General features: G+C 42.8%; 2 protein-coding genes across 3 annotated transcripts in view; one reads left to right on the top strand and one right to left on the bottom strand.

Annotated features, from left to right (window-relative positions):
• Positions 1-203: 203 nt before the first annotated feature.
• Positions 204-3,945, top strand: LOC104588557 (C2 calcium/lipid-binding plant phosphoribosyltransferase family protein). The gene has a single exon (XM_010246536.3). It carries the CDS (start codon positions 769-771, stop codon positions 3,826-3,828), a length of 3,060 nt encoding a protein of 1,019 aa, XP_010244838.1. The 5' UTR covers positions 204-768; the 3' UTR covers positions 3,829-3,945.
• A 728-nt stretch (positions 3,946-4,673) lies between these two features.
• Positions 4,674-13,674, bottom strand: part of LOC104588556 (Methylthiotransferase) — a 36,152-nt gene continuing 27,151 nt past the window's right edge. For both annotated transcript variants that reach the window (XM_010246534.3, XM_010246535.3), the window contains 2 exons: positions 5,970-6,130; positions 4,674-5,345 (listed from right to left, as the gene is read on the bottom strand). In XM_010246534.3, the coding sequence (XP_010244836.1) occupies positions 4,794-5,345; positions 5,970-6,130 (713 nt within the window). In that variant the 3' untranslated portion in view covers positions 4,674-4,793. The remainder of the gene's footprint in view (positions 5,346-5,969; positions 6,131-13,674) is intronic.

Genomic DNA, 13,674 nt, shown 5'->3' with positions numbered 1-13,674 from the left:
TTGAAATCAGGATAGCCCATTTCAATTCCCATTCCAAACCCCTATTAGTTATTAATAAATTGAATCATTCAAATGTATAATCCGAATAAACACCCACTAGAGCGGAACATTGAATCCGGGTCACTCAATCGGATCGGGTTCGAAGTTCATTCCGGACAACCGAATACCATGTGTCGGCTGAGTGAATTGTGTCAGAGTAAGAGGAGAAAACAGTACTTGAACTTTTTATTTTAGCCTCAAAAGTTGACTCCCCACCTGCTGCTATTAATTGTGGGTCAGCTTAACATCCCTGTGAAGGAAGAATTCTGTCAAAAAGGCCGAATTCTGTTAAAATCGTTCATTCATTGGTTTCAAGGAGAAGATGATTTCTTCTCAATCAAAATAAATAAACAAACAAAGCCTTTGCTCTCTCTCTCTCTCCATCAAAAGGTAATCTACAGTTTACACCTCTCTCTCTCTCACTGAGTTACCAGAATCTCTTGTTCAATCAGAGATGTAGACGCATGGGCCCAGCCTCCCTCCACCAAACGACACCTCACTCTCACTAAACCTTCTTTCTCTCTCTCTCCTCACTCTAGCAATTCTGTCTTCTTACTCAAAAACCATCCACCACCCACCGCCTACTCTTCTTCCTATCTCCTTTTCCTCCCCCACCTTCCCCTAGTCTTACTATTCTTCTCTTTGTATATTCCTACTTTCCACTTCAATCTCTGCTTTGAGGCCGAATTCTAATCCTGAACCTCTGCCCATCTCTTCTGAATCATCGCCATGACAAAGCTGATTGTGGAGGTTCTGAACGCCAGCGACCTCATGCCCAAAGATGGGCAAGGATCGGCCAGTCCCTTCGTTGAAGTAGACTTTGATGATCAGCGCCACCGCACTCAGACCAAGACCAAAGACCTCAGTCCGGCCTGGAATGAGAAGCTTGTCTTCAATGTATCAGACCCAAATGATCTTCCCAACAAGATCATTGATGTCATCGTATACAACGACCGGAAAGGTGGTGGTCATCACAAGAATTTCCTCGGCCGAGTAAGGATTTCCGGCGTCTCTGTACCTTACACCGAGTCTGAAGCCACCATCCAACGCTACCCTCTTGACAAAAGAGGCATCTTCTCCAATATACGCGGTGACATCGCTCTCAAACTCTATGCTGCTCATGACTCACCATACTCTGCACCTCCACAATCCAATGCCGCCGGTGTTGTGGAGCCTCCTCCTCTGCAGGAACTCAACACAAACAAGCTCGAAGAAGACAGCAAGGGCAATGAAAAGAAGAAGAAAAAGAAGGAAAAGGAAGTCAGAACTTTTTACTCAATTGGGACTGCAACTGGCGGTGCTCCCCCTCCCGGTCCTGCTCCTGCTCCAATGCCTGGTCCGACGCCATTGTTCTCTGGCTTTGCGTTTGAGTCCCAACCACCCAAGGACAAGCCGGTCACAGTAGAAATGAGCAGTGCTTATGCCCGTGCCGGTCCACCTACCGCCATGAATATGCAGGTCCTGAGACAACATCCAGAATTCGGGCTGGTGGAGACAAGCCCGTCGGTGGCAGCCCGTATGGGGTACAGGGGTGGCGACAAGACTGCAAGCACCTACGATCTCGTCGAGCAGATGCATTACTTGTATGTAAATGTCGTCAAAGCAAAGGACCTTCCAGCCATGGACGTAACAGGGAGCCTCGACCCGTACGTGGAAGTGAAGCTGGGCAACTACAAAGGGTCCACAAAACACTTCGAGAAGAACCAGAATCCGGTATGGAGGCAAATCTTTGCTTTCTCCAAGGACAAATTTCAGGCAAACATGCTGGAGATTGTGGTGAAGGACAAGGACATAGGCAAGGATGACTTTGTGGGTCGAGTCGCCTTCGATCTTACAGAGGTTCCGCTGCGAGTCCCGCCGGACAGCCCATTGGCACCGCAGTGGTACAGATTGGAGGACAAGAAAGGCGAGAAGGTGAAGGGGGAGATCATGCTGGCAGTGTGGGTGGGCACCCAAGCCGACGAGTGCTTTTCCGAGGCGTGGCACTCTGATGCTCACTCCATTAATCCTGAGAAGCTTGCCAACACTCGATCACAGGTCTACTTCTCTCCCAAACTCTTCTATCTCCGACTGCTTGTTCTTGAAGCTCAGGACCTTGTCCCCTCCGACAAAGGCCGAGCTCCTGACACGTACGTCAAGGTACAACTGGGGAACCAGCTCAGGATGAGTCGTACTTCCCAAATGCGTTCTGTCAATCCAATCTGGAATGAAGAGCTCATGTTTGTGGCATCCGAGCCATTGGATGAGCTCTTAGTCATCACCGTCGAGGACAGAGTCGGGCCTGGTAAGGATGAAATCCTGGGAAGGATGGCACTGCCCGTTTCAGTTGCCCCACCACGACTTGATCCCCAAAAGTTCCCCAACCCTCGCTGGTTCAACCTTGAGAAACCATCATCAAGTGAAGAAGCTGCTGCAGAGGGTGAGAAGAAGAAAGAGGTCAAATTCTCTAGCAAGATTCATATCCGACTCTGTTTAGATACAGGATACCATGTCCTCGATGAGTCCACACATTACAGCAGTGATCTGCAGCCATCTTCCAAGCACCTCAGGAAACCCAGTATTGGAATTCTAGAGCTGGGAATTCTGAGTGCCAGAAATCTGCTACCCATGAAGACCAAAAGCGGCAGAACAACCGATGCATACTGCGTTGCCAAGTATGGGAATAAGTGGATTCGAACACGAACCCAACTCAACAGTCTGGCGCCTCGATGGAATGAGCAGTACACTTGGGAGGTACACGACCCCTGCACTGTAATCACCATTGGCGTTTTTGATAACTGTCAAATTAATGGAGGCAGTGACGCCAAGGACCAGAGAATCGGAAAGGTAAGAATCCGGCTATCGACATTGGAGACTGATCGCATATACACCCATTTCTACCCATTGCTGGCCCTCCAGACCAGTGGTCTGAAGAAGACGGGAGAGCTCCAATTAGCAGTGCGCTTCACATGCACAGCCTGGGTGAACATGATCACCCTCTATTCCAAGCCATTGCTTCCCAAGATGCACTACGTCCAGCCAATTCCAGTCCGGCATGTAGACATGCTTCGCTTCCAGGCAATGCAGATAGTGGCGTCTAGACTTGCTCGCGCCGAGCCACCGCTGCGGAGGGAGGTTGTTGAATACATGCTTGATGTGGATTCCCACATGTGGAGCCTCAGGAGAAGCAAGGCCAACTTCCACCGCATAATGTCGCTTCTCACTATAATCACGGCTGTGTTCAGATGGTTTGATGATATCTGCAACTGGAGGAACCCAGTGACGTCCTGCCTGGTGCATGTGCTCTTCTTCATACTGGTTTGCTACCCAGAACTGATCCTACCCACGGTGTTTCTCTACCTCTTTGTGATTGGTATATGGAACTACAGGTTTAGGCCAAGGCACCCACCTTACATGGACACAAAGTTGTCACAGGCAGACATGGCCCATCCGGATGAGCTAGACGAAGAATTTGACACCTTCCCAACTTCACGGCCACCGGACATTGTGAGGATGAGGTATGATAGGTTGCGTAGCGTGGCAGGAAAGGTGCAGACGGTGGCTGGGGACCTGGCAACACAGGGGGAAAGGATTCAAGGCATACTAAGTTGGCGTGATCCAAGGGCCACTGCTATTTTCATCTTCTTCTCTTTGATGCTGGCCGTGTTTCTGTATGTGACACCGTTTCAGGTGGTAGCAGTGCTGGTGGGGCTTTATCTCTTACGGCATCCCAGGTTCAGGAACAGGATGCCTTCAGTACCATTCAATTTCTTCAAAAGATTGCCTGCCAAAGCAGACATGCTTCTTTGAGAGTGTGAGACTATTTTGTCCAGACCATGTTATTTATTAGTTATGTATCAAACATTGGCTGTACGCCTGTACCCACCATTATCTACTCAAGTGTAAGAAAGAATGTGAATCCCAACTAGCACCAGCACCAGACAACGGAACAAACAAATAGGCCTTAATAAACTCCCCCACCCACCAAAGAATCTCTTTTCCTGTACATATACACGCATATTTTATATATTCTTCCCCACGCATGAAACCATTCTTTGTGGCTCTTTACTCCAGAATCTCTAGAACCTTGTCAGCTACCAAGGAGATGAAAGGCTGCATGCCTGCAACTTATGAATTGGGAGCAACGCCTTTAGGACTGAAGCCAGACATTAGACTAGACAGCCTATTGAGCAGCTGAGTTCCAACCTACCAACTGGAGATAAAATGGAACAGTAAGGAATCCAGTCTAAGTTCTTCTGTCATAAATTAGAAGTGAAAGACTTTGGGTTCTCACAAGTCACAACAAATAAGGAAAACGAAGGGAAACGTTAAGTGGGTATTAGTATTCATTCCTTCAGTTACCTGCAGCATGTGCGCCTTGAAACATTAGAAATCCCATAACTCCATATATTTTGTGAGACCTTTTCACAAGGGGCTTTTTCGAGTTCTACTAGACTGACCTTGCATCAGAATCTAACATTCTCCCAAACCAGTTCAACAAATTCAATATCAGGACTGCACAAAAGGATTTTCAAATAGACAGTTCGGTATAACCACTCAAAGTTGACGACCTGAGTGTCACCACCCCCAAAGTATAGGATAAATCCATGGCTTTTAATTAAATAGGAACATCGATGCCTAAAATCACTTACTAATGAAAGCAAAATTTATGCATTTCCTTAAAAAAATAATATATGGCATTACAATACACGGGTCAAAATTTGCAGCTTAATCACTAAAAGAACTTATGGATGTGAACGATACACTATTCTCTTTCATTTGGACGACTGCATCCTAAAAGTCAGATCTAAAAGCAAGGCTAAAATTGTAAAAAAGCTCACAAGTATCCCAAATAGTAGAGCCCAATCAATAACACCCAGCTCACCCAATCTTTTCCTCATCACTTGTTTCTCGATAGGTTTCACAGCATGTCCATTTACCATGCATTCTGGCCTCTGAACCTTTCGCCTCCTACATAACCACCCAATTGGGTTCCTACTCTTTTGTTCTTCCAGTGACTTGTCAGCCCTTGTGTTGGTGCTTTTTCTCACAACATTTTGCTCCTTGCAGTTTTGCTCTGCACAAGCACATGGCTCTGGCTGTCCTGAGCATGCACAAGTCTCGTACAGATCAGAGCAAAGATGAAATTTATCCACAGTGGATTTTATTCCGCTGAATGTAGTGTCTGGTATTTGGTCAAGAGTGTCAATCACTTCACCAAACACTGACCACCTCCCAATGGATGTTATCTTTACGTTGGTTGATGTTCCAAGCATGCTTTCAGGAGCATTTACAAGAACCTGCACATATCCCTTGGTATGACCCACCTTGAGCCATGCCATGAGAACAGATTAGATAACAACTTAAAAGCACATCAAGAACATAGATATCGCAAAGACAAAAAACAAAGGACAGATTACATAACTTAAACCACAATTGATGGTTTAGGTTGTCATGAATTTGACACTAGGAATCTGGTATAATCGAACAACATACTGATTTTATTCCTAGGGTGGATGAACAAGGGATTGAACTACAGTCACTCCTGGCACCACCTTTCCAACCTATGTTTTATAGTTCATCGACTGCTGGAAAGATGAGGAGAAATGCACAACCTAAACTTACCCAGGTCCATTCTTTTAAGGTTATCAGATCCTTGTGCCAATGCCCTTCCTTTGTGGCACAGATCTATACCCAAATTCCTCCCTCAAGGAAAACTTATGCCTGCTTGAATTAGTGCCAACAGTCTAAATACAAACCACCCTCACTCTTTTGGCTTTCTTCCAATCAGAAGGACCGTAGAAAATCTCCTATGATGACTGACCACCCAGTCTTTCAGTTTTACTTCCTTGGATGTTCACCAGGACCCCTATTATAGAATAAATACGGTTTCTTTACTGACACTTAGCAATAAAATACAACCAGAAAAAGGTACACGCATATTGTCTTACCAAGTGAATTCCATCAGTTGCAATTTCAGTGATCCATATTTTCTCTACTTGACCTTCCATTCCCTGATATGGTGTGAAGGATTCAAAGATTGAAGTCAATTCACGACTCCTTTTCTTAACTATATTACTTGGAACTTTCTTCATCCTTGCAGCAGGCGTTCCTGTATGCACACCAGAGTATCAACTGAAAATTTGCATTCACTATGTAAACCCACAAAATCATAGGATATAGTCAATTTCATAAGCAGGTACTGGTACTTTAGGACCTCTATTCATGCCATAACCAATTTGGACTGTTTACTTCTTTGATAGCTAAATCACTGTTATTCTTCAGATAGGAATACAAAACCTAATTAATTCTTAAATTACCATATTTTCCTTTCCTATACATACAAAACATAGGCACAGAGACATGGCAATATCGAAAGAGCTGACTCTTACAAACTGATACACTCACGTATTTAGAATTTATTCCATATAATTGTTTTTACATGAGTTGATATACATGAAGAGATAATATAAATAGAACTAATTGTTGGAACGTTTAGAGTGATCCCGTGCTATTTTATGTAAAAGAGTATATAATCAACATAGTTATGGGTGGCAGCGTAGTTTGGAATTTCTCTTGAATTATTAAGGACACTCTAGTTTATAACTTTTACTTAACAGGGTAATTGAAGCAACTAGATACTTATTAATAATCTATTTATATCCAGCTGCAGCCGCATGATTACTGAGAGATAAGGTAGAAAAAATATCAACTGAACAGATGTGGTTATTTTCTTTTTATTCCCACATTCTCCTCTCTTCTCTCCCTATTTTCTTTCACTTGCTTTCTGTTCAATTAGAATTAATCTCGATGTTCTTCAAAAATCTGAATTAATCTCATTGTTTACTTAATTGATAGATAAACCGTTGTCATTACAATACACGGGTCAAAACAAATAACTCCTACAAACTGGGAAAAAAAAAATCACATATTACAATTTATTCCCTAGAATTGTTTATAGATGAGTTGATATACATGAAGATTTTATATTTAAAAAAGGTATAACACTAATAAAGTGACAACCCAAAATATTTGCATATAACAAGAGTGCCCTTATTCTTATACTTCATAATAAGAATATTTGCATATAACAAGAGTACCCTTATATACAGTAAATATTTAAATTGTTAGGCATAGGGGTCATTACTTGGTGTAATGGTAAAATCTCGGGCTGGCAAACATAAGAACATAGTTTCGAGTCTGAGGGTGGCCACTTAGTCTGAAAAAATGCCAAATCTTAGGAACATACACAGTCTACCCCTCCCAAGACCCCAGATATCTGGGACCAACATTGGATAATTGTCTTTTTTTTATATAAAATGTTAAGCATTGTAATGTTGTGCAAACCATTATTTGGAACTCAATAGCTCATAGCAGGTGGAGTAACAGATAATAACTGCATGTCTTCTGTTCTATAGTCTAATATGCAGACATTTGAGTTCTCATATTATGAGTGATCCACATGATGTAGGTAATGTTGAAATTATATGCATGAGTTTGGTATCATATAAGCTTGTTACAGTATAGATAAAATTTTCATCAATATTATGCAAAAGCCATTTCTTACATAGGCAGCTTAAGGAGCAAGGTTTAAAATGCCGGTGTTGGTGGAAATGTCGGTCATCCAAACATAAGAAACATGTTAGAAATGTCGGAAATGTTGTATGAGAATATTGTAAAAATTATAGACACGGTGGAGTCATTGAAAAACATGCAAAATGCAGAATGATATTTTATGAAATGATAAAAGAAGCATATGCATACACCTTTTTAAATTATTGTCTTGTTCCAAAATCATTAACAAAAGCAAAGAAACTAAGGTTATAGACAAAGAATACGTTCTGAAGTTGTCATGCAAGCCATTGTTAGAGTCGGCTGTTGAGGGGTAGTATAGTCAATTTACATCGTTTTATATGCCGATGTAGTTACAAGTAGATCATAAGTTAAGTGATGTGCCCCACACTTAAGTGAGGGCACAATAGACTTTGTACAATGTTTTAGAAAGCTATAAATAGAACCAGACTTTGTTTTCTCCCCTTCTCTTCTCTTCTCTTCTCTTCTCTTTCTCCTAATCTTTCTCCAGTATTTATTTCTATTCATTATTTTGAACTTAAGAATATCACTGGTCTGAACTTTATCATGGTATCAGAGCCAATATAATCCAGTTCAGACCAACCCAGTTTTCTCCTTTTCAGCACCTATCCTCCTAGGGTTTTGCAGGTTTCTCACTAACCGATAGGAGATTCCAAAGAGAGGCTAAAAAGGAGTGATCGTTTCTTTGTTATGGAGGTTTTCATGCCTCCAATGGGTGGTGTTGTGGCTGTTTTGTGCGGTTGGTAGAAAACCCTCTATTCGATTCAAAATTGGGCTGGTTTCAGTGGTGTAGTTGAATGACAGCAGAAGTCTGATTTGGGGGGTTAAAATAGGTAGGTTGCATGACTGTTTTAGGGAGGAATAGATTTCGATGTGTTGCAGAACCTAATACTATGCACGTGAGGTGTATTTTGGTGGTTTATGGTGCTGAAAGTGGAAGACAGCAGTGGTGTTGTTGCTGAAAGTGGTGAACAAAAGTGAGTGTTGTTGCTGAAACTTGTGACAGTAGGCACTCTAGCAATAATAAGCTGTTGAGGTGTAGTGTTGTGACTCTTTAGTGAAGTGGAGTGACAGACTAGTGATTTTTTTTTTTTTTTTTGCAGCCATGGGAGACAGTAGTGAAAGCAAGTCTAGTGTAATGGTTCTCTCTGACTATTTGAATGTGCAGATGTGCAGATGACATCTATCAAACTAAATGGTGAGAATTATGTGCCTTGGACTAAATCTGTTGAAGTTTTTCTGGAAGCTAAGAAGAAAGTGAAGCATGTGAAGGAAGATAAACCCTCAGATGACTCTCAGGGTACGATGAATGGGAGCAAGAGGATGCACAGATTATGACATGGTTATAGAATAGTATAGAACCCAAGATCAGTGTGAACTTTATGTTCTTAGATACAACCAAGGAGGTTTAGGATCATGCAAAGAAGCTTTATTCTGGACAAGACAACACAACTAGGGTTTACCAACTGTATCAAGAGTATTTTAATCAGCAATTGGGTAATCAAAATCTTGAGGAATATTATGTTAGTATGAGAAATCTTCGGAATGAGTTGAATGTGTATCACACCCTTACATCTGATGTCAAGATTCAGCAACAACAGAGAGAGCAATTGGATGTCACTAGATTCTTAGTAGGGTTAAAGTCTGAATATGAACTGGTGAGAGCACTGATACTAGGAGGATCTGCTCTTCCCTCTCTTGAAGAGATGTTCGCCCGTCGCTGGAGGATCTCGATTGGACCTATAGAAAACTCCACTATATCAGATAAGTCTGTGTTTGCAGTTACAAGAGGGGGAGGCCATGGAGATGGAGGAGGAGCCCGAGAGGTTCAGCCTGGTTGTGGTGGTGGTGGTGATGGACCCATATATAATTGTGCTGGTGGTTGTATTGGAGGTTGAGATTCAGGGGGAGCCCGTGGCCGAGGATGTAGTAATGGTTCGAGGAGGTGTACACATAGCGGTATGGAAGGACATACTATTAACTATTGTTATGAACTACATGGCCCACCTTCAACCTGGGAAAATCATGCAGTGACTACTGGTGGTGGTCTGAGACAGGAAACCATAGTTGTCAAGGCAACGCCTAGGCAGGTGTCTCATGTTGTGACTACTGGGGTACTCGATTAACACACCTATGAAGTTGTTCCTCCACTCCACAATAGAATGGAGTGGTGGAAAGGAAGAATTGGCATGTAGTTGAGGTGGCAATAAGACTCCTCTTTGCATCTCATGTTCCTGTTAAGTTTTGGGGGGATGTTGTCCTTACAGCTACATATTTGATCAACCGTATGTTGTCCCGGGTTCTAGGTTTCAAAACCCCCTTTAGCCTTCTCTTTTCTAAGGAGTTATTTTCTCCTACCCTCCAAGTTTTTGGGTGCACTTGCTACGTCCATGTTCACAGCCACCGGAGACATAAATTTGAGCCTAAAGCACGCAAGTGTGTTTTCTTAGGGTATGCCTCCACACAGAAGGGATATTGTTGTTTTGATCCAATCTGTGGCACCCGTCTTGTATCTAGGGTTGTCACATTTGCAGAGGCTATTTCTTTCTTTGGCACCTCTCCTGAGGGGGAACATTCGAATGAATTGTTTGCCATGTCCCCAGTTGTTCCTCTTCTAGTTCCTCTTGAGTCATCTACTTCTGTTGAGTCTTCTTCCATCGAGTCTCCTTCACATGTTCCAGCTCCCCCTCCTCCTCTGCCTCATCCTCCGACATTTACTTCTCATCCTGTACTCCAACGGTGGTACCAAAGACGAAGATTAAGGTGTGAGCAAGTTGTTTACCCTCCTTCAATTGAGCCTCTTCCACCTCCCGTCACTACTAAGATAACAGGTCAGCCCTCCTCTATCCCTTTTGATACCTTCACAGACCTTGATCTTCCTATTGCCCTTCGCAAAGGCAAAAGGAAGTATACAGCCCATTGCATCTCCAAACACCTATCCTACAACCTTCTTTCCCCAACCTATTATTCCTTTCTTGCCTCTATTTCTACACATGTTGTCCCTAGGTCTGTACTAGAAGCTTTATCTAAACCTAAATGGTGGGATGCTATGATGACTGAATTAGATGCTTTGCATAAGAACCATACCTGGGACATTGTGAACTTGCCTGAGGGGAAGGAGCCAATTGGTTGTAAATGGGTATTCACTATCAAGTATCACTCTGATGGCACTATTGAGAGGTTCAAGGCCTGGTTGGTTGCTAAAGGTTATACTCAGATGTACAGTGTTGATTACCTAGAGACATTTGCCCCTGTGGAAAAAATGACTTCAGTTCGAGCTTTGCCATCTCTTGCTGCTACTTTTGATTAGCCTCTTCACCAATTAGATGTTAAAAATGCCTTTTTAAATGGCAATTTACATGAGGTTTATATGTCTTTATCTCCAAGGGTGTATGGAAAGGAAATGTGTGTAAATTGAGAAATTCGCTTTATGGCCTCAAGCAGTCTGTTAGAGCATGGTTTGAAAGATTTTGGGCTGCTCTTGTTTCTTTCGGTTATACATAGACTCAGTTTGATCATACTTTATTTGTTAAGAGGAGAGGCGAACCGTCTCTCACCAGATAGGCGCAACCCGAGATACATGAAGCCTAGTGATGAGAACAGAACAGGGCTTGAAGATTGGTTGAGTGAACAAAATAGCAATGACGATTCTGATAGAGACGAAACGCTAAGTCTGGGAAGTTTGTCTCCAAAAAGCAACAATGATCTTCTTGAAACAGAAAGTTTGCATACAGAGTTGTTCTTAGAGGAAGAGACTGAAGAGGCAGGTGGCAGGAAGACTAGGAATGGTGAAGAAATTGGTTCTAAAGCTGTGAAAACTCCTCCTACCTTCGTCGAGGGAGCTGACCCTGAGTCTAATGAATTACAAGATGTTGGTGGAGAGGGACAAGAATCGGCCGTGAGGATGGATGCAGGTATTCCAGTGTCGAAAACACAGAGAAAGGTTTTCCAAGTGGGTAGGTCGTCAGGAAGTGACTCTTTCACCATGTCTACTTCCCAACCTTGTCCAAAAAGGGGAAAGGCCTTAAAACCATGTGCCGCCTGTCAGCAAGTTATTTTCAGTGATTCTAGTCCTACCCCCGTTCTATCAGGTATGGGTGTCAATTCTGTTTTAGGTACTGACTTGTTTGCTATGCCTGTAATAGATATCCCAGCTTCCCATCCAGGAATTTCTGATGCAAGAGAGAGGGTGATAGTGGAAGGAGGAGAGAGGGTGTTGGAAGGAAGTAGTAAGGGGTAGGCGGATAGAATTTGGGAGTTGATATGTATGATGATGGAGGAACAAAATAAAAAGGGATGACTCGTAGAAAGATATTGTAGCAAAAATAAGTGTGAGAAGGGTAAAATTCTTTCTCAAACATTGGCTGGAAAGGATGGAGAAATTGGGAAGGGGGGGAAAAGAGGAACAAATAAGAAAAAAATATCTGAAGTGGAAAGGCTAATCTCAGACATTGAGGGGGATCTAGAATTCAGTGGTAGAGGGGATAGGAGGAAGGGCCTAAAATGAGGAGAATATGGCCTCTTATTGGGTTCCTTTGCTATTTTGTATCGATGAAAATTATTAGCTGGAATGTAAGAGGGTTAGGGAGTGCAAGGAAGATAAGGGTGATCAAAGACCTACTCCGAAGGGAAAAACCTGATATTGTGCTGTTACAAGAATCCAAACTGATGGAATTAGATGGGAGATGGGTGAGGAGTTTTTGGAGGTCTAGAGGTTTAGGTTGGAGCTCGTCTCCTTCTTGGGGAGCCTCGGGGGGGATTGTAACACTATGGAGGGAGGATGTGGTGGAAGTAGTGGAAGAATTGATAGGCAGATTCTCAGTTTCCATTAAGTGCAAGAATGTAGAAAATGGGTGTGTATGGGTCTTAACCAATGTTTATGGCCCTAATTCCTATAGAGAGAGAAATGAGATGTGGGAGGAACTATATGCCATTAAGGGGCTATGGGATGGTCCTTGGTGCCTGGGAGGGGATTTTAACGTCATTAGATTCTCTGATGAAACCAGTAATCCCCAACAGGTAATCTCAACAAGCATGAGGAAATTTAAAGGTTTTATTGAAGATTGTGAACTGAAGGAAATACCTCTGCTGCAAGCCAGTTACACTTGGTCCAACCTTCAGGAAACCCCTTTGTGCTCGAAGTTGAATAGATTCCTTTTTAACCTTGCTTGGGAGAATAGTTTGGAAAACTTGGTTGCTAGGGCTTTACCCAGGGTCACCTCCGATCACTGTCCTTTAGGAGGAAGAATTACCCTAATAAGAGCTACATTGGCTAACTTACCTACCTATTATTTGTCTGTCTTTAGGATACCAGTTAGGGAAGCTAGGAAGCTGGAGAAATTGATGAGAGACTTCTTATGGGAGCCGGGACAAGAGAAAAATGATCACTTGGTTAATTGGGAAATTGTGTGCAGAAGTAAAGAAGAGGGGGGTTTGGGAATTGGGAGGGTAACTAGAAAGAATCAAGCTCTATTAGGGAAATGGTTGTGGAGATGGCCTTTGGAAAGAGAGAGATTGTGGCATGAGGTGGTGGGGAAGCATTCATGGGAGGTCAGAGAATGGATGAGATGCTGGTGTATCGAGGCAAGCTAACCTAGCAGCACCATGGAAGGCTATTCACAACACCCTTCCTCAATTCCTCAATTTTATCAGGTATGAAGTTTGTTCTGGCAACTCTATCCTTTTTTGGGAGGATATTTGGGTAGGAGACTCACCATTAAAGGATTTGTTCCCCTTGCTTTTTTCTATTTCTTTGTACAAAAAAGAGGTGGTCTCAAAATTTGTTTCACCCTTGGGAACACCCTTAGATCCTACTTGGGATTTTGGTTTTCGTAGAGGACTTAGGGATGCTGAAATTGAGTCTCTTTCTTTTTTGCTCGGGTGTCTTAATCAGGTTTGTTTGGATCCCTCCAAGCCAGATAAGAGGGTTTGGACTCCTAGACCCAATGGAACCTTCACTTGTGCTTCTTTTTTCAAGTCCATCTCTCAACTTTCTACTCACCAACCCTTTCCGTCAAAAGAAATTTGGTGTAGGCCAGTCCCCCCAAAAATTATGGCTTTTTG

This window comes from Nelumbo nucifera, chromosome 5 (assembly GCF_055504915.1).
Source record: "Nelumbo nucifera cultivar China Antique chromosome 5, China Antique-T2T, whole genome shotgun sequence".
Taxonomy (NCBI): Eukaryota; Viridiplantae; Streptophyta; class Magnoliopsida; order Proteales; family Nelumbonaceae; genus Nelumbo; species Nelumbo nucifera.
Note: the sequence above shows the minus strand (reverse complement) of the source record. Positions and strands in the feature narration are given on the sequence as shown.

Coding starts and splice junctions, on each gene's coding strand:
- LOC104588557 (XM_010246536.3), top strand. CDS start 769: ATGACAAAGCTGATTGTGGAGGTTCTGAACGCCAGCGACCTCATGCCC.